At 34.7% G+C, this 20,177-nt stretch overlaps 1 protein-coding gene across 2 annotated transcripts in view; it reads left to right on the top strand.

Annotated features, from left to right (window-relative positions):
• Positions 1 to 20,177, top strand: part of CSMD3 (CUB and Sushi multiple domains 3) — a 1,257,946-nt gene that overhangs the window by 173,938 nt on the left and 1,063,831 nt on the right. For both annotated transcript variants that reach the window (XM_047073797.1, XM_047073796.1), the window contains exon 3: positions 16,600 to 16,712. In XM_047073797.1, coding sequence (XP_046929753.1) covers positions 16,600 to 16,712 — 113 coding nt within the window. The remainder of the gene's footprint in view (positions 1 to 16,599; positions 16,713 to 20,177) is intronic.

Genomic DNA, 20,177 nt, shown 5'->3' with positions numbered 1-20,177 from the left:
TGACAAGGCAACAGGCTTTTTAATGAGATTCGGTTTTGGACATATTGTTGCAATGCTGATTAGATATCCAAGTGGGAATGTAAAATAGTGGTCAGATATATAGGTGTGGAGGTCAGGTAAGAGGCTGTTGAGACATAAAAATGTGGCACCTGTCAGAGGATCTATGCTTTAATATTCAGAGCAAAATTTCACAGTAGAAACAGTGAAGTCATGTCTCTGTCCACACATATGTAAAAGTACCCAGCTACAATAGTGATGCGTCATATTATAAAGGCCACTGGACCAACACAAAGAAAACATTTTTCTAGGAATTTTTGATCAGGACTCCAAAATAAAATCCTACTTGAACAGCGTTTTTGTTACAATGTTTTTTTTCATCTGTATTCTTCCATTCACTCCTATCCACTCTCTTTTTTCCTTATTTCTTCTCATTTTTTTCCTTCTCATTTTATTAACGTATCAGTTAATTTTATGAGCATTACCTCCAATGTTACTATCTAAAATTTAAGTCTACCGGGGCGCCTGGGTGGCTCAGTCGGTTAAGCATCCGACTTCGGCTCAGGTCATGATCTCGCAGTCCGTGAGTTCAAGCCCCGGGTCAGGCTCTGTGCTGACAGCTCAGAGTCTGGAGCCTGCTTCAGATTCTGTGTCTCCCTCTCTCTCTGACCCTCCCCCATTCATGCTGTCTCTCCCTGTCTCAAAAATAAAATAAACGTTAAAAAAAATAAAATTTAAGTCTACCATTAATAAAACTATGAAATTTAATAGCATGCCATCCTCATATGCTCTCAAAAGTTACATTTTTGTCACATTTACAAGAATATTCTAAATTCTCCACAAAATCAGCAAATATTTTAATATGTAAAATAAGTCCATTCCTTTCTCTATCCTACAGGACTAATGAAAATAATTGATTAAACTCCTCCTTATAATCATCTGGATTCAATGTACAGAGTTGGGTCTTCATAGAATATAATTTCTGAATATGTTTACCAGTACTTAGTTGATGAATATTTTTCTGTTTTATCTATATCTTTGTTGATATAATGGTGAAAAACTTACATTATTCAATTCTTTCTCAAATAATTTCTCATCAAGTAAGACCATGGCAATATTTGGAATATAAATTATTTTATGAACTTTTTCATGCAATAATTTATGTATGTGTTTATTTAGCATTACATTTGCCATGGTCTTCTCTTTCAATTACTTTACTTTTCTTCTCATCTTACTTCACTCAATATAAAAAATAAACTGTTTCTATTATTCCAATGATATTCCATCAAAATGGCCTGCTTGGGATTCTCACTCTTCCTCTCTCTCTCTCTCAAATAAATAAGTAAATAAATATTATAAAAAATAAATAATAACAATATTTATGTTATGTGATAATTATTAAAAAATCATTTTTGAAGGGACTCTTGGGTGGCTCAGCTGGTTAATCATTCGACTCCTGATCTCCACTCAGGTCATGATCTGATGGTTCTTGCTATTGAACCGTCATTGGGGTCTGCACTGACAGAGTAGAGCCTCCTTTGAATTCTCTCTCTCCATCTCTCTCTTCCCTCCTCCACTCTCTCTTTCTCTCTCAAAATATATAAATAAACTTAGTCCTTTTGAGGCAAGCATTATGAATTTGATACCTAGGATAAATTAATAGTTATGAATATGATAAACGCTGATTCTTAAACCTAACCAGGTATTTGCTTCAATCATGCTATCATTCTAACTTTGTCTATGTAGTAGTAGAAGCATGAGAACTGGAGATGTAAATAAGCAAGTACTGTTTTTTCCTTTTCTATTATTTTCACTAAAACATACTCATTGGCATTTGTCTATTGATATTTCTTTTATTTTCTTTGTGTTTTTCATATTAGAATACATACTTATTTCAGATAAGATGTATTCCTTTGGTTAGAGAACCCATAGTTTATAGATGGTGATATACCACTTTGGACACAGACAATGATTTATCTTTCTTTGCTATACTCCATAGCATCTGATGTCTCCGTGGCTATTGGTAGGGGAACAAGTATCTCAAGTCCCTGAACAATCTTGCTTATTTTTTGCCTATTTTCCCAGTGTAATTGTTAACAAAGTGCTCTCCAAAGAGCCCCAAATTAGAAAAAATAGACACATGGCTATCTATTAGCCTTATAGAAAGAATTCAATAATTTATATTCATTCCAGGTATGATCAATGGTTAACTCAGTTTAGCTTCTCACGTAGTAACTTCATTAACTTTTAAAGGAATGTGATTCTAAAACATTCTCCTTCAATTGAGTGTTAAAAATAAAATGTATTTCAATCGTCCAAATGAGTTTCTACCATACTTATCAAGAAACGGTTAAATGATTGGAATTTTCTGGTGCTACTGTATTCTAATCAATTTTAATACTGTACTATTAATTTCTTGATAATAGAAAAAAACTATTATAGGAATTTTGTATGTTTATTTATTTTATTTTATTTTATTTTTTTTATTTATTGTTGGGACAGAGAGAGACAGAGCATGAACGGGGGAGGGGCAGAGAGAGAGGGAGACACAGAATCGGAAACAGGCTCCAGGCTCCGAGCCATCAGCCCAGAGCCTGAAGCGGGGCTCGAACTCAAGGACCGCGAGATCGTGACCTGGCTGAAGTCGGACGCTTAACCGACTGCGCCACCCAGGCGCCCCTTGAATTTTGTATGTTTAAAACAGATGAGATATAGTGCATATCTAGCACAACTTCAAATCATATTTCCATATTTTTTTTAAAACTAAATATATACATTTCTATATTTATATATTTGTATACCATTAAAATATAAGTAATTATTATTCTCCATGTTAGTAAATATCACTCAAGAATCCCTAGGATATTGGGGAGCCTGGCTGGCTCGGCGGCAGAGCGTGCAACTCTTGATTCAGGGTTGTGAGTTCAAGCCCCATGTTGAATGTAGAATTTACTTAAGGATCCCTAGGATATTGAATGTGGAACACCAAGGTACATACAGATATTATCTCTAAAGTAAAACAGAATATTTATACCATTATCTAATTATGTTTGCTAACATGTATCACATTTAATCATCTTCAGTGTTACGAAGTGTAAAATTTTACAATTTTTTTTTGATCCTGTAAAAGAATGATTTAAAAAAAAATACTTTATATATTGTAACACAGTCCATAACAATATAAGACATAATTTAATATTTAATTTTAACCATTTGTTAAATTTAAAATGTTTGGGTCTGAATTATGATTATTTTTAAATAATAGATTATTGGACTGATTTTTCATTTAACATATAAATTATCTGATAACACAAATTAGCTTAAATCATGTCCAAATACACTAATTAGGTAGAGAAATGACTGTGCATATGTCCTATGCCACTGCATTCTCATATTAATATTTTCTTTATCATATATTCCAATAGAGACAGATTATAATTTTATTTAACCTAAAATAGACAAAGTTTTCAAAAGGCTACATCATTTACCAATTGTATTGATATATGTATATATATAAAGAGATCATTATCTCAAAGACAGTTGTGAAAATTTATAAGAAAGTGATGTTGGGCACAATGGATAAAATTAATGATTATGTACACTTTGTTAGAGTAATTGGTATAGTCTCAATTGCATCTATTCAGTATCTTTTAAAACAAAGTATTGACTTAGAAGCAGAACCAAAACTACTCTGTCAAAGAGCCCACACTTTTCTAATTTTTAGAATATCTAGGTTAGACTGTATAGTATCTTTATAAAAACATATTTAATCATTACCAGCATAAAGCTTTATTTAAAACTCTCCAACTACAGTGTTTTATTTACTTTTTGTACAATTTAATACTTTATCTAAATCCATAAAACTGGTGAGTAGCATCAAATATCAAAATCTTTTTTATGATCAGTTTAAGTTAAATAAAAATTTGTCTTCATCTCTGGACTATAAAGAATATAGAATAAGTATATCTATATTAGATATCTCTGTAGGGACATTGATTAAGTGTATGGTCATTTCTCTTTTAAGAACAAACCTTTTGGGGCACCCGGGTGGCTCAGTTGGTTGAGCGTCTGACTTCAGCTCAGGACATGATCTCACAGCTCATAGGTTCAAGCCTTGCATCGGGCTCTGGGCTGACAGCTCAGAGCCTGGAGCCTGCTTTGGATTCTGTGTCTCCCTCTCTCTCTACCCCTCCCCCATTCATGCTCTGTCTCTAAAAAATGAATACACCTTAAAAAAATGTTTTTTTAAAAAAAGAACAAACCTTTTAATGCCTAGAAAAAAATAGACAAAATTCTATACTTCCAACATACACATGTGTTATATATAAAAAACATGTCATATAATTTTCATGTTTTGCTAAACTGAGAGATAATCAATAATATTTTTCTGGGAAACACAAAAAACCATTAATTTTGAGATAAATCCTTATCTATGTGTATTGGATAAATGGATCAAACAGTTGTTAACGTGGAAGAATACAAAATATACATTTGTAGAATCATGTTTTTCTTTTTCTTCCTTAGTGAATGTAAAGGACCATAAGAATTACAGTAAAATTCAAACGTCAAGGTAGTATAATATGGCGTGTCAGAGGTCTTCGGAGGGTACAAGGAAAAGACAGCAGTGTTTATAGCGGATGGAGGGAATCACTTCGCTTAATATCAAGAATTTCAGGTTTCTAAGGACAAATACGGTCTCATCCCATCTCTTCCGTTCTTTCTCCTTTTTTCTCCCCTTTCTTCCTAATTGGAAAGTTTTATCAGTGATTAGGGGATGTAATAAAGTTCTCATCTCTTTCTTACTCATACATTTACCTTAAGCAAACATCATGTAATGGGTCTTTACTAATTTTATATCCAAAATAAAAGCCTTAGGAATGTTAAACTTGGCGGGGGGAGCAATTTAGAAGAGCATAATAGCATATACTTGAAGAATTACACTTAGTTACCTAATCCAAGTCTATTGTAAGTATTAATAATTAGGTGCTATAGGAAGAAAATTCTGGTTGGTTATGAAAGAACTTTCTAATTCTCATGTTTGTTATTAAGAGTGAATAACAATAACAGCAAACACTTCTGTAGTACTTGCTAAATGCCAGGCATTGTTCCAAGTGATGTGCTTGGATTCACTTACTTAAAACTGACAAAAACTTAAGGGGTAGGTACTATTTTCATTCATATTTTGCCAGTGAGAAAGCAGATAGGGAGGGAACTAACTTGCCCAATGTCACACAATAGCAAATGGCCACACAGAGATTTACTCCAGGGAGTCCAACACCAGAGTTATCATTTAATGTGTTTATGCCAATAAGATAAGCCCTGGGTAGCATTATCACCAAAATAATTATGGTAGAAATAGTATTTACCATGTGTGAAGCACTTGCTAAATTTTTATAAGCATTATCCCACTTAATCCTCACAATATAGCTATGGGATAATTCCTTGGATTAACCTCATCTTACCCTGAATTTATTGAGATAAAATACCTTACCCAATATCACATTACTGACAAGCAGTGAAACATGTGTTTTCCAGTTGTATACCCTAGAATCCAAGCTTACGGTCACTAACTTCAGCTGCTTCATAAAACCCCAACTTTGGAAAATATGTTCATGAACAACTGCAGGTAATTACGCAAGATGGGGACCTCATAAAATAGATTTAAATGTCTAGCATTCATTAATTGTCCACCATAAATTCACTATACTTCAAAACTTTTCAGGTTCAGTTACACTGTCATTGGAATTATGATCATTTATACTACCAAAGATAAGTGGTTCAGTGAACGAATAAATAAAATAAAATCAGAAAGAAGGGACATTATTAAAAGAAGTTTGGCAATATTGGCAGAAGACAGTGGAAAAAAATTGCAAAGACTGATTTTGAAAAAACTTTCTAGTAATATATTACATGGGTCCTGGGTAAAATGTTGATCCTAAAGATGAAACTCTAACATCACAGTAGAGAATGAGTTTTATGTAAATGGAGTAACTCTAGATACAGTGAGTTGAGAACATGTTCAAACTTTTTGAGGGAAGAAAAAGTTTTCTCGATGGAATAGTGGTTATACAATATTTGTGCATCTCTAAGGTTCAGAAAGTAAGGGAAAAACCTAAAATACTTAGAGCATGTAAATATGTAATAACAAGAATAATAATTTCAGACCAAGGAATGAAGGTCAGGGAGAACTTCACTAGCTTTCAGAAATCAGAAATTTGCAGTGATGAGCTCAATTGTTTGTAAGATCAAAACAATTGCTTTAAACATAAATTCAAGTAAGCTGATGGAAAAATCTCACCTCTAACACCTGTTAAAGTCCATGCACCTACCTGTCAAGACATAATAATAACTAACATTTTTAATCCACTATCTAAATCTTACGGAAGTGGCAAAATCTATCAGAGAACAATGTTGGCAAGAGAAGTATTCTGGCAAGTTTCCAAGATTTACAGGTACTTCATTCAGTACAGTGGAAAGAATATGAAAGAGTGGAAATGAAAGCTGGTCACCTACCTTTATATCTATAACTTTACTATGTTCATAGTCATATCCATATCTACCCCAATCCCTATCCATATCTGTATGTATATCAATATATGTATTCATTTCCATATCTGCGTCTATACCTAACAGATGTTCCTAACATTGTGGATTTGCTTTCTCACATAAGATGCCGTTTTCAGGAATTTTATATTTGAGAGAAGTTTCTGCTCATTTAATTGCAACAAATGATATAATTATTCAAATATTGCCACAGCCATCTTTTCCTTTGATATTACAATTAGTGACATCTTGATGCAACCATGAATTATCGGGCTGTGCTTCATGTACCCCAATATCAATAGGGTATACATGATTTATGATCACAGAACAGTCATTATTTTAAATATATGCTTGTTCCTGAGGTTTTCCCATTCATTTTAAAATTAAATAGATTAACAGTTCACTTCAGCAAAGAATTCCCTGTATATCACCTGGATCATTTTTAAGAACTGTATAACCTTTGTTTATAAGAACAAAATAAAATTGTAAGATACTTTGATCTAAATTTCTTACTGTGAGTAATGAGAAATCATCATGAGAATGCTGGTGCTATAATACAATTTATCTTATCTATAGCATGACATAGAATGCAAATGAAAGGGCAGTGGATTTGGAGTCATAGTACTAATGAAACTAACACTTAGTGGCTATTTCTTAGATTCCAGAAAATATACCAGGCCATTCCACATGAATTCTCTAATTTAACCATCACAAAGCTGGGGATTTGGGGTAATGTTACCACTTTTATTTTAAAAGAAAGCTTGCTCTCTTTATCTTTTTCTACTCCCCATGTTTGTTTCCACCCAAATTCGTTATAAGTAGTAATAAGAGAATAGCCTTTTAACTTAAAAATATGGCTATTGGGGCACCTGAGTGACTCAGTCAGTTATGCCTCTGACTCTCGATTTCCGCTCAGGTCATGATCTCATCGTTTGTGGGTTCAGGCCCAGCACTAGGCTCTGCACGGACAGTGTGGAACCTGCTTGGGATTCTCTCTCCCGTTCTCTTTGCCCCTCCCCTGCTCATGCTCTGTCTCAAAATAAACATAAAAAAATAAAAAATGTTAAATATATATATATATGTGTGTGTGTGTGTATTTAAGGAGCAATTGATTACATTGTTGTAGTACAGATCCAGTCATTCTTGACTCTCAGTCTCCTAGAAATAACACCTCCTTAGAAGTTGGTAAACATATGTCTCACATTCAGGTCCCTTATCCATTTTGAGTTTATTTTTGTGAATGGTGTGAGAAAGTGGTCTAGTTTCAACCTTCTGCATGTTGCTGTCCAGTTCTCCCAGCACCATTTGTTAAAGAGACTGTCTTTTTTCCATTGGATGTTCTTTCCTGCTTTGTCAAAGATTAGCTGGCCATACGTTTGTGGGTCTAGTTCTGGGGTTTCTATTCTATTCCATTGGTCTATGTGTCTGTTTTTGTGCCAATACCATGCTGTCTTGATGATGACAGCTTTGTAGTAGAGGCTAAAGTCTGGGATTGTGATGCCTCCTGCTTTGGTCTTCTTCAAAATTACTTTGGCTATTCGGGGCCTTTTGTGGTTCCATATAAATTTTAGGATTGCTTGTTCTACTTTCGAGAAGAATGCTGGTGCAATTTTGATTGGGATTACATTGAATGTGTACATAGCTTTCGGTAGTATTGACATTTTGACAATATTTATTCTTCCAATCCATGAGCAGGGAATGTCTTTCCATTTCTTTATATCTTCTTCAATTTCTTTCATAAGTTTTCTATAGTTTTCAGCATACAGATCTTTTACATCTTTGGTTAGATTTATTCCTAGGTATCTGATGCTTCTTGGTGCAATTGTGAATGGGATCAGTTTCTTTATTTGTCTTTCTGTTGCTTCATTATTAGTGTATAAGAATGCAACTGATTTCTGTACATTGATTTTGTAACCATCAAAACCGAAGAGGAGAAAGCAGGAAAAGACCTCTCTGACCTCAGACGTAGCAATTTCCTACTTGACGCATCCCCAAAGGCAAGGGAATTCAAAGCAAAAATGAATTACTGGGACCTTATGAAGATAAAAAGCTTCTGCACAGCAAAAGAAACAACCAACAAAACTAAAAGGCAACCAACGGAATGGGAAAAGATATTTGCAAATGACATATCGGACAAATGGCTAGTATCCAAAATCTATAAAGAGCTCACCAAACGCCACACCCGAAAAACAAATAACCCAGTGAAGAAATGGGCAGAAAACATGAATAGACACTTCTCTAAAGAAGACATCCGGATGGCCAACAGGCACATGAAAAGATGCTCAACGTCACTCCTCATCAGGGAAATACAAATCAAAACCACACTCAGATATCACCTCACGCCAGTCAGAGTGGCCAAAATGAACAAATCAGGAGACTATAGATGCTGGCGAGGATGTGGAGACACGGGAACCCTCTTGCACTGTTGGTGGGAATGCAAATTGGTGCAGCCACTCTGGAAAGCAGTGTGGAGGTTCCTCAAAAAATTAAAAATAGACCTACCCTATGACCCAGCAATAGCACTGCTAGGAATTTACCCAAGGGATACAGGAGGACTGATGCATAAGGGCACTTGTACCCCAATGTTTATAGCAGCACTCTCAACAATAGCCAAATTATGGAAAGAGCCTAAATGTCCATCAACTGATGAATGAATAAAGAAATTGTGGTTTATATGCACAATGGAGTACTACATGGCAATGAGAAAGAACGAAATATGGCCCTTTGTAGCAATGTGCATGGAACTGGAGAGTGTGATGCTAAGTGAAATAAGCCATACAGAGAAAGACAGATACCATATGGTTTCACTCTTATGTGGATCCTGAGAAACTTAACAGAAACCCATGGAGGAGGGGAAGAAAAAAAAAAACGAGGTTAGAGTGGGAGAGAGACAAAGAATAAGAGACGCTTAAAAACTGAGAACAAACTGAGGGTTGATGGGGGGTGGGAGGGAGGGGAGGGTGGGTGATGGGTATTGAGGAGGGCACCTTTTGGGATGAGCACTGGGTGTTGTATGGAAACCAATTTGACAATAAATTTCATATATTGAAAAAAAAGAAGTTGGTAAACATTTATATAATGAGACAGGTATTATTCTTATCCATGATGCTTTAAGAGTTTCCATTACGTTGCACTATAAAATGGCACATTGTCATTATTTTTTTTAATTCTTAAATAAACAGACCATTATTCAAAGAGCATATGCATTGACATTATAAATTACTTTCTTGTAATTTAAATTTAAACCAATTCTGCATTAATTACCAAATAATTATTTTAGTATGTTTCCTGTTAGTCATTGATGGAAAGATATAAGTTCATTACGTAATTCTCCCTAAATCTAGTTACTCTATACAGTGTGAGACATCATTAATGTTTCTGAATCTTTGTAAGTGGAAATGCTTAAAGAATGCTTGGTTTCATCTAAAAGGGACCATAAGAAGTAACAGGGTCACTCATTTCAAGTGCATGATTTTTAAAACTTACAACAGCCTCTGAAAAATGCTTTGCCTAGTAAATAATAAAATGTTAAAATATATTTGAGGTGTATGTATGATTAGGAAGCAGGGAGAATAGATGCTATACATTAGAAACTATAAAACGTAGGATGAAAAATAAACAACATGTGTGCCATTCTGTCACATAAGAGGATCTATGGAAAAAATGGCCATAAACTAGCCCTGGGCCATGAGAAATATTCACCAAATAACAGTGAAATAGGAAAAACAGAGGAAATGTTATAAATTTTTCATTAAGCTAAATGTCTTAAGAGGAAATGATTGTTCTTTAATCTGAGTTTACGTGCATATGTGCTAAATTTATGATGGTAGAAAATGGTGATTGTTTTGAAAGCAGAAAACAAAGTCACTACTTAAAATTAATAAATTTCATGAGCACCTGGGTGACTTAGTCGGTTAAGCGGCTGACTTTGGCTCAGGTCATGATCTAACAGTTCATGGGTTAGAGCCCCACGTCAGGCTCTGTGTTGACAGCTCAGAGCCTGGAGTCTACTTTGTATTTGTGTCTCCCTCTGTCTCTGCCCCACGCCCACTCACACTCTGTCTCTCTCTCAAAAATAAACAAACATTTTTAAAATTTTTAAAAATTAATACATTTCAATCCTCAGCCAATTTTTCTCAATTTTTAACATTTAAAAAAATAATATCTGAAGGAAATTTACATTGCATCATTCTAGGATTTTCCCCTGATATATTTGCTGACTAATCTTACATAGTTTTCCACTAGGAAAATCTCTTTGCTAACCACTAGTGATATTAGCTGTAAATGCATCAACAAGTACAGATGGGCATTCCACATTACCTTCCTGGCCTTTAATTTAATGACCTTAAAACTGTGACACAGTTTTTACCAGTATCAACTACTTAAAGCCATCATGTGGGTAAAATTATGTTCTTATCTATTCCAAATATCTGTTAAGAAATTTATACAGGCATTGTGAAGAAACAAAAATGAATTAAATATGTACTGCCCTCATGAAAAAAATCACATTCCTTATGGTAAAAATCACTACTGGAAAAGAAATACACTGGAGTTAGAAGTTATGGGTTTACTTCTTTGCTCCACTGCTCACCAGCAGTATGAATTTGAACTATTTACTGATCATTTTCGAACTGTGATTTCTTCAATTGTAAGTCAGAGAAAATAGAGTTTCACTATGGTATTCTTTTCAAAGGAACATAAAATGCCATTCACTATGCAGTTTTAAAATACATCAATACGAGGAAATATAATTTATAATTCAATGATTTAACAATATATGCAAAACACCAAATTTCACAAGTATCTGAATCAGTACAAATGATTGATGGAAAAAGATCATACTTATCCATAAAAGACTGTGATTTTTAGATTACCTAGAAAACATGTTAATTTCAAGTACAATACATGTATATTTAAATATTATAATTCATAGTTCATATTAAAGATAAAAATCATATTAGCTTTACCTGAAAATTAAGTTTTAAAACTATATAGTTATATCCTGAAAAATACTTCAAATAGAGGTGCCTAAGATTACATGATCTCCCTTCAACTTTTGAGGTTACTATTATGGTGAAAATTATGTCTTATTCAACAGGAATGTCTATGTAGACTACCTGAATTTTCTTAACAATTGGAGTCCCTTGACATTTTTATGATTTTTGAGAATGCTGTTCTAAGAACACAGTTTTTTTGTTTGAAAAAGCAAGTGCTCTGATGGCATTCACGTTCTCCTACCACCCAAATTCATGAACTTAACAGCTGTTTATTGAGGGCCCTCCTACATGATAGATACTTCATGAAAGCACTGCTGATAAACTAGTGAGTTACAAGGAATGACTTCAGAAAGGTTAGCATCCAAAGGAGAAAGAAAGATGCTTAATAAATAACTACACACAGAAATACTAACTTACAAAATGAAGTCTTATAAAGTATAGACATACAACAGAAACTTACTGGGGTTTTGGTTATAGACCACTGAAATAAAGTGAGTATCACAATAAAGCAAGTCAAATGAACTTCTTTCATTTCCCAGTGCATATAAAACTGTATTTACCCTATACTGTAATCTATTAAGTATGCATTGTTAAAAAATGGACATTAAATATTTTAATTTAAAAAACGCTTTATTATTTAAAAATGCTAACCAATCTCTGAGCTTTCAGTGAGTCATAATCTTGTGCTAGTCGAGGGTCTTGCCACTATGTTGATGGCTGCTGACTGGTCAGGGTGGTGGTTGCTGAAGGCTGGAATGGCTGTGGCAATTTCTTTTGTTTTTTAAGATCTTATTTATCTGTAATCTTTGATGTATATAAAAGCATAGCCTAGTATATGCTGGTATAAATGGCATATTTTAGGGGTGCCTGGGTGGCTCAGTCAGTTGAGTGTCTGACTTTGGCTCAGGTCATGATCTCATGGTTCATGGGTTTGAGTCCCACATCGGGCTTTGCACTGACAGAAAGTAGCCTGCTTCAGATTCTCTGCCTCCTTCTTTGCCCCCTCCCCCACTTGTATTCTCTCTCAAAAATAAACATTAAAAAGTAAAAAAAAATCTTAAATCAAGACTTGGACATTCAACCAACTGAGCCACCCCAGTTCCCCATATAATCTTTTATGTATTTGAAACTATAGCCTAGTATATTCTGGTTATAAGTGACATATTTTAAAAAACAAGGATACATGGGGCGCCTGGGTGGCGCAGTCGGTTAAGCGTCCGACTTCAGCCAGGTCACGATCTCGCGGTCCGTGAGTTCGAGCCCCGCATCAGGCTCTGGGCTGATGGCTCAGAGACTGGAGCCTGTTTCCGATTCTGTGTCTCCCTCTCTCTCTGCCCCTCCCCCGTTCATGCTCTGTCTCTCTCTGTCCCAAAAATAAATAAACGTTGAACAAAAAAAATTAAAAAAAAAAAAAAAAAACAAGGATACAAAAACATTGAAGATTAAAAGATGATCTAGATTAATTCTAATAAATTAAGTTATAGATTTATGAGTATCAAGATAAAGTTTACGATCAGATTATTAGAAATATAGTAGCACTTCATAAAGACAAAATATTCAATTTACTAGGAAACATAATCATTTAAACTGTACACACCTAATAATGTAGCCCCCAAATATATTTTAAAGTGGACATAACTACAAGGAAAACTATAAAAACTACAATCATATTGTGAGATTTTAGCATATCTCTTTCATCAACTAGTCTATCAGATTTTTAAATTATAGTTAGCAAAGAGAACACTTGAACATGATTAACAAATCTATCTTAAAGATATACTAAATGCTGCTCCTAGCCAATGATAAATACTCATTACAGTAGCCAGAGTGATCCTAGAATAATGGTTCTCTGGGAATGGATGAGTATGTTAAATTGCACGGCAAAAATAACTCTACAAATGGGATCGAGACAGATGTTATAATAGGAAAATATCTGAATTATCAATTTGAACACAAACTAATTACATGAGCATGTAAAAGTTGAGAACTCTCTCCATCTGGAGGCAGAAGAAGAGGCAGCAGAAGGATGAAGTGGAAGAAAAGACTAAAGATATTTGAAGAAAGAGAACTCGTACTGCCCTTGCTGACTCTGAAAAAGCAGGAAGGGGGCCACAAACTGAGAAATGCAGGCAATCTCTAAAACCTGAGAATGACCCCAAGCCAACGTGACCTTAGTCCTACAACTGCATGGAATTTAAATCTGGCAACAGCTTTATAAATTTGGAAGTGAAAGCAGATATAGCTCCAGAGGTTCTAGAAGCAATGCAGCCCAGCTAACACTTTGATTTCAGCTTCATGAGACTCCAAGCAGAGAACCAGTTGAGCTATAGTCTACCAACCCCCACATAACTATGAGATAATAATGCACATTCAGTTTGTGTTAATTTGGATTAGGAATAGAAAAATAATATATTTTCCTTCATAAGAAAACTAGGCAAATAAAAAATCACAATATCTGACCCATAAAACAAATCTTGAGAATCTCAAAGGATTCAATTCATACAGAAAATGTTATCCAATTGCAATGCAAATGAGATATACATGGTAAGCAGATATAACTAAAGCAACTCATTGGTTTATAATTTCAGAGATATACTTCTAACCAGGAGCCAAATAGGAAATCATGCAACTTACTCAGCAAAAAGAGAAAAAATTAAAGTTTTGAATGCTGATAAACCTTAGAGAAACTTCCAGATAAGTATGTACAAGTGAACTTCTGCAAGAATGTTGATGAAAACACACTGGACTGATCATAGACAACCCAAATGCCCATCAACTGTAGAATGTATAAATTTAGTGTGGTGTATTTATTGCAATAGACTCCTATACAGCAGTGGTTCTCAAAATGTGATCCATGGATGTTTGAAGGTCTTTAGGGACTTTTAGGGGTTCTACAAGATCACTGAACTAGCCACTTTTTCATGGAACACCTCTTTACTGGAGTGACTGACATAAATGTTAATCACATCTGTATGTCTGGCATATATTTTTTGAAACACACACACACACACACCCACACATATACACATGCAATGAACCTGAATTGTTACTTCAAGGGAAAACAACTGACAGGATCTGTTGTTAATGATGAAATCTGAGTTTACAAGTAAAAAAAAATAGAATTTTGGAAAACTTCAATCCATTACTGTAAGCTTTAAAGTTTCTCCAAGTTTAATGACTTTTCTAATGAGATCAGTAGCAATAAAAATAAATGTGATTTTTTGATAGTTTATAATAAAATGTAACATTTGGAAGATCTAACTCAAATGATCAATGCTTGTTAAACGTTGCCTGGATAAAAAGGACCCATTATAAGAACAAGGTGAAGCAATGAATTTTAATGCTACACAATACAACAATTAATTGATATGGCTTAAATTCAACATCTAAACTAACTTGTGAAGTTTTTGTGTAGTATCAAAAAAGAGCATCCACTTTAATCTGCAAAGGCTATTAGAAATAGCTTCCCTTTTCCAACCACACACTTAAGTGAGGCCAGAGTTCTTCATATCCATCAACCAAAATAATGTAATCCAAAATATTGAATAAAGAAGTAGATTTGAGAATCCAAATAATTTCTGCTAATAGACCAGACATTAAAAAGATTTCTAAAAAACAAAATACAAGGCATTCTTTTCATTTTTGTTTTGGAAAAGATACTTATCTTGAATTGAAATATGATTGACGTAAACATGTAATGTGCCTATTCTGGTTATTTTTAAATTAAGTAACAAATGCACATGTAAAAAACGGTTCTCAGTTTTATTTTAAATAGGGCAAATATTGGGGCGCCTGGATGGCTCAGTCAGTTGAGCAACTGATTTTGGTTCAGGTCATGATCTCACATTTCGTGGGCTTGAGCCCACGTCAGGTTGTGCTGACAGCTTGGAGCCTGGAGCCTGATTCAGACTCTGTGTCTCCCTCTCTCTCTGGCCCAGTGCTACTCACATTCTGTCTGTCGGTCTCTCTCAAAAATAAACAAAACCTTAAAAAAATTTAAATATGGCACATGTTGATAAATCCCACAAAATCTTTTTGGGGTTCTTAATAATTTTTAGAGTATAAGCACACCTGAGACAAATGAGAGTTACTGTTATACGGCAATGAAATATATGGTAATTTCAATGTAGATTAATCCTGTACAATGTTGGGCAAAAATAGCAATTACTGTGTATTTAAAAAGGTATAATTCCACTGCATAAAATTACTAATTCTTATTCTAATATTAATAAACATGATAAAGTAAAGAACATAAAGGGCAATTCATAGAAAAATTAAAAAGTATGTACTTTCATTAATTTTAGAAAAACTATATTCCATGTATGCGGTTTTCATTATTTCTTAATTTCTCTTTTCTGGTTTAGAAAAAGTATCAGTTGTAAATTAATTATGTAACCAAGCTTGTAACTATATCCAATAAAGTATTAGCAAAATAAGCACTACATTTTGGTAAAAAAATCAAATATTTGTTTTGTAAAATATGCAATATAACTAAAAAGCAATTTGCATCTATTAGTTTTAATAGAACTAATTGAAATTTTAGAATATGATAAAGCAAAAAAATCACATCATTTGTAGACTCTTCAGTTTCAAGATGTCATATCTGGATCACATTTTTCCTTTAATATTAAATTTTAGTAAATACCACTCTTTTTATATATTCTAAAATATTAGGAAAAAAATTTACTGACAAAAATATCTTCTGCATATTCAGTTGTTAAAATCAGGAGCAAAAGATACCTAAACACACACACTCTCACAATTCATTTCCCAAAGTCTAAATTGATCAGTATTTTCATATAGATGACATATGTACTAGATACGATAGTTATGCACATTCATATATATGTAAATAACCGTATATTTATATATACCTACAGGAATTGTTTTTGATGAGTGAGCTTTAATCAACATAAATTCGTTTATAAACCCTCACATACACACACATACACACTTATTTATACAAAGCTTGGGGATTTGATAAAATGACTTTTAATGCTCTTTCAACTCTATTAGGTAAAATGTCTATAACACTAACAATTAATTTCGTTTATGTTTTTAGGTTAACAGGATTCCATCTGCCACCGCCAGTGACAAGTACCAAATCTGTGTTCTCACTACGTTTGACCAGTGACTTTGCAGTTAGCGCTCATGGGTTTAAAGTATATTATGAAGGTAAGTGATATTAACATAAAATGACCACTGCCCAGTGTAATTGAGTCAAACCAAACTTCTCTGGGGTGGAAATGGTAGAAGAATCACCAGACAGGAAAATATTATTTATCCTGTTAGCTCAAATCTTATCCTGAGGGTCACGTTAATCATCATTAACATACAATAAAATGATGGAATTGGTAGGCTTTAATGTTTCACTTGCAGTGTACCTGAAGAGAGGAAAATCTTTCCCTTAAGTCTTCTTAGGAGATGAGACCATGAAACAATTATGGGGTTAGACATTCCCAAAAGTGAACCGAATATGAGAGTAACAGGAAATTAGGTATGATTTGAGATTCAGGCATCAGACTCCACCCTATTTTCCTGTGTATTTTGCCTCTCTGCCAGAAAATAACCTGGTAATCTGTCTTCTCTGCAAGTTAAGAGTCAAGAAAAACAGTCTATTAAGAGACATGAGGGGCGCCTGGGTGGCGCAGTCGGTTAAGCGTCCGACTTCAGCCAGGTCACGATCTCGCGGTCCGTGAGTTCGAGCCCCGCGTCAGGCTCTGGGCTGATGGCTCGGAGCCTGGAGCCTGTTTCCGATACTGTGTCTCCCTCTCTCTCTGCCCCTCCCCCATTCATGCTCTGTCTCTCTCTGTCCCAAAATAAATAAACGTTGAAAAAAAAAAAATTAAAAAAAAAAAAAAAAAAAAGAGACATGAGTTTATGTCTTCCATTCTAAGCCAGACTTTACAGTTCCACATATCCATAATCCCTAAAACCATAAAGTGTTACCTAAAACCATACCTAAATACCTAAAACCATAAAGGAAAACCAAGAAGTTCTTGACACTAAGGTTTTACCTGGAAGTTGGTACAAACTCATTTTGGCATCAAAACCTGACCAGAACTAACTGGAGGCCACTAATAACCTCTATTTATCCCACATAGTGTGGGTACTCAAGTTTCATTCTGCAAAGATTGTTTGATAATTCAGTGTACCACAGGCTCTGCTGATGGCGTTAAAAATGTATAGAATCTGCATGTGTTCCCTATTTACAATGTGAAAAAAATTCTGACGGTAAAAATACTCCATTTCCAAAGGTCTCAGATGGAGTTCATGGACTTGTAATTACTTCTTTAAGTTGCACCTAGTTTAGGGAAGACTCCCTCCCTACCTACAGGAATAGCATATCAGATAGCAACTCACCTCCCCAGGGGACCATATTACCAGAATGCATCACACGAGATGTAAAATTATCATAACAGATACATAAATACAGTAGCAGGGGTGGTTACTTTCTAAAGCACATTATAATTCAAAATATGATGTTTAAGGAGCACACTGGAAAACAGATATAAAGTAGACTTGCTTTAGTATAAAGGTTAACAGTTTGCATGTGAGGAAAGTTTTAAAACAAACATTTCGTCTTAGTGCTATCTTTCTCACTAGAAAAAAAATCCTCTAGCAAACAAATGAGTAAAAATATTTTCTCCTTTTTATACCCTAAATAATGACACATCACAGCAGTTTTTACACTATTTTCTACCTAATACATTTCTTAACTATCTTTTGTCTAGCAGTGGAGGCTGCGTTCTAACACTTATTTTCCTCCGTTGTGCTAGTAATAATCCTTGTTTTTCTAAGGTGATTTCACAATAATTGAGTATTTTATCTTGGCAACTTAATTCATAGTTTAAAACACTACAAACACAAAGGTTTAATTTTAAGTATAATTTTGGCAATATTGAAGGAGTTAGTAATACAATAATTTTCCATTAGAGGCTCCTTAATAGAAAACCTGTACTCTGTTCATCAAAATATAAATATATTTTAGGCTGGTTGATTCTTTCAGTAAGTACTAAGTATACTAAAAATGTAGTAGCTTGGAACATGAGTTAAGATGTTGCCGAGTTTTCTGGTTTGGCTGTCAAGTGTCATGAAATACACTCAAAACTATTTTCAAAGCTCTCTATTCTTTCTAGATGCACAACATTAAATTTCTGTCTTTTCTGCTTTTCAAGTGTCATGAAATACACTCAAAACTATTTTCAAAGCTCTCCATTCTTTCTAGATGCACAACATTAAATTTCTGTCTTTTCTGCTTTGTAAAAATGTATTCATATATCTTTATGACACTTAAATGTTTTGGAGGTCCTGATTTAAAATATAAGGTATTAGACATCCATATAGTATTGAGGGATTGGTATTCATGCTATAGAACATCTTCAAGCATTGATTTGTGATAGTACCTTCCACCATGTTTACTAGCTTTCTATTGGTACTTAACAAATAAACACAAATTTAGCATCTTAAAACAAAAATATACTAACTCACAGTCCTGGAGCTGAGAAGTCCTGGTGATCTCTGCTAGTTTCTCCGTTCAGGGTCTCGCAAGGCTGAAATAAAAATGTCAGCTGGTTGGTATCTTATCAGAAGGCTCTGGAAAGAAACTAGTGCCCATTGGTCCTAAAGACCTCTCTCTCTTCCTTGTTCCTGGGCTCTAAGTGTGAGAGCCAGCAACTGCTGCTGTATCTTTCTCATTGTTGAAATCTCTCTGCTTTCCCCTTCCCCATGTAAAATTTGCTAAGCTTAATTACATTTGCAAGGTTCTTTTTGTCATGTCCTGTGACATATTCAGCGGTTCGAGAGATATCGGGAGGTAACAGGTGGGAGGGGAGAGAAGATGGGCGTCATTTACCCTACCACACCATGTCACACTAGTTAACATTTTCTAGAGGGAGTAGCTCTGAGTTGTTATTAATTTAACCATGGCCAATGATACTGTCAAGGCAAGCAGGTGTGGTGGCCTCTCATTCTCATATCCTCTTGGCTATGTTCCAGGCCCCACAGTGAATGCCTAAAAACGTGGATAGTACCAAACTCTGTATATACTTTATTTTCTCTTACACATACATACTAAAGTTTAGTTTATAAATTAGGCATAGTAAGAAATTAACAATAAAATGAATAATTATACTAATATACTGTAACTAACGTTACGTGAACTGCGGCGCTCGCTCTCTCTCTCAAAATATTGTACTATACTCACCTTCCTTATGACGCTGTGAGATGATAGAATGCCTACGTGACCAAGTGAGGGGAATGACGTACGCACTGTAGTGTAGAGTTATGCTACAATTGAACCTCTGATGATTCGTCAGAAGGACCGTTGGCTCAGAGACCACAGTTCATGCCAGGTAACCTAAACCGACAATAGCGAATCTGCAGAAAGTGAAACTGCAGATAAGGCAGGACTATCATACATTGACGTCCAGGAAATGTAGTTAAAAGTTTCAAAGCCCGTTTTTCACACCCTTACATTTTTTTAATGTTTGGTTATTTACTTTGGGGGGTGAGGGGGTACGCGTGCGTGCGCGTGATAATGTGAGTGGGTGAGGGGCAGAGAGAGAGGGAGAAAGAATCCAAAGCAGGCTCTGCTGTCAGCGCAGAGCCTAACAGCAGGACTTGATCCCACAACCTGTA

This window comes from Lynx rufus, unplaced genomic scaffold (assembly GCF_022079265.1).
Source record: "Lynx rufus isolate CCGP_SWC_20201006 ecotype Redwood Valley unplaced genomic scaffold, mLynRuf1.p SCAF_12, whole genome shotgun sequence".
Classification (NCBI taxonomy): domain Eukaryota; kingdom Metazoa; phylum Chordata; class Mammalia; order Carnivora; family Felidae; genus Lynx; species Lynx rufus.
The sequence above is the reverse complement of the archived record's forward strand: the minus strand, read 5'-3'. Positions and strand labels throughout refer to the sequence as shown.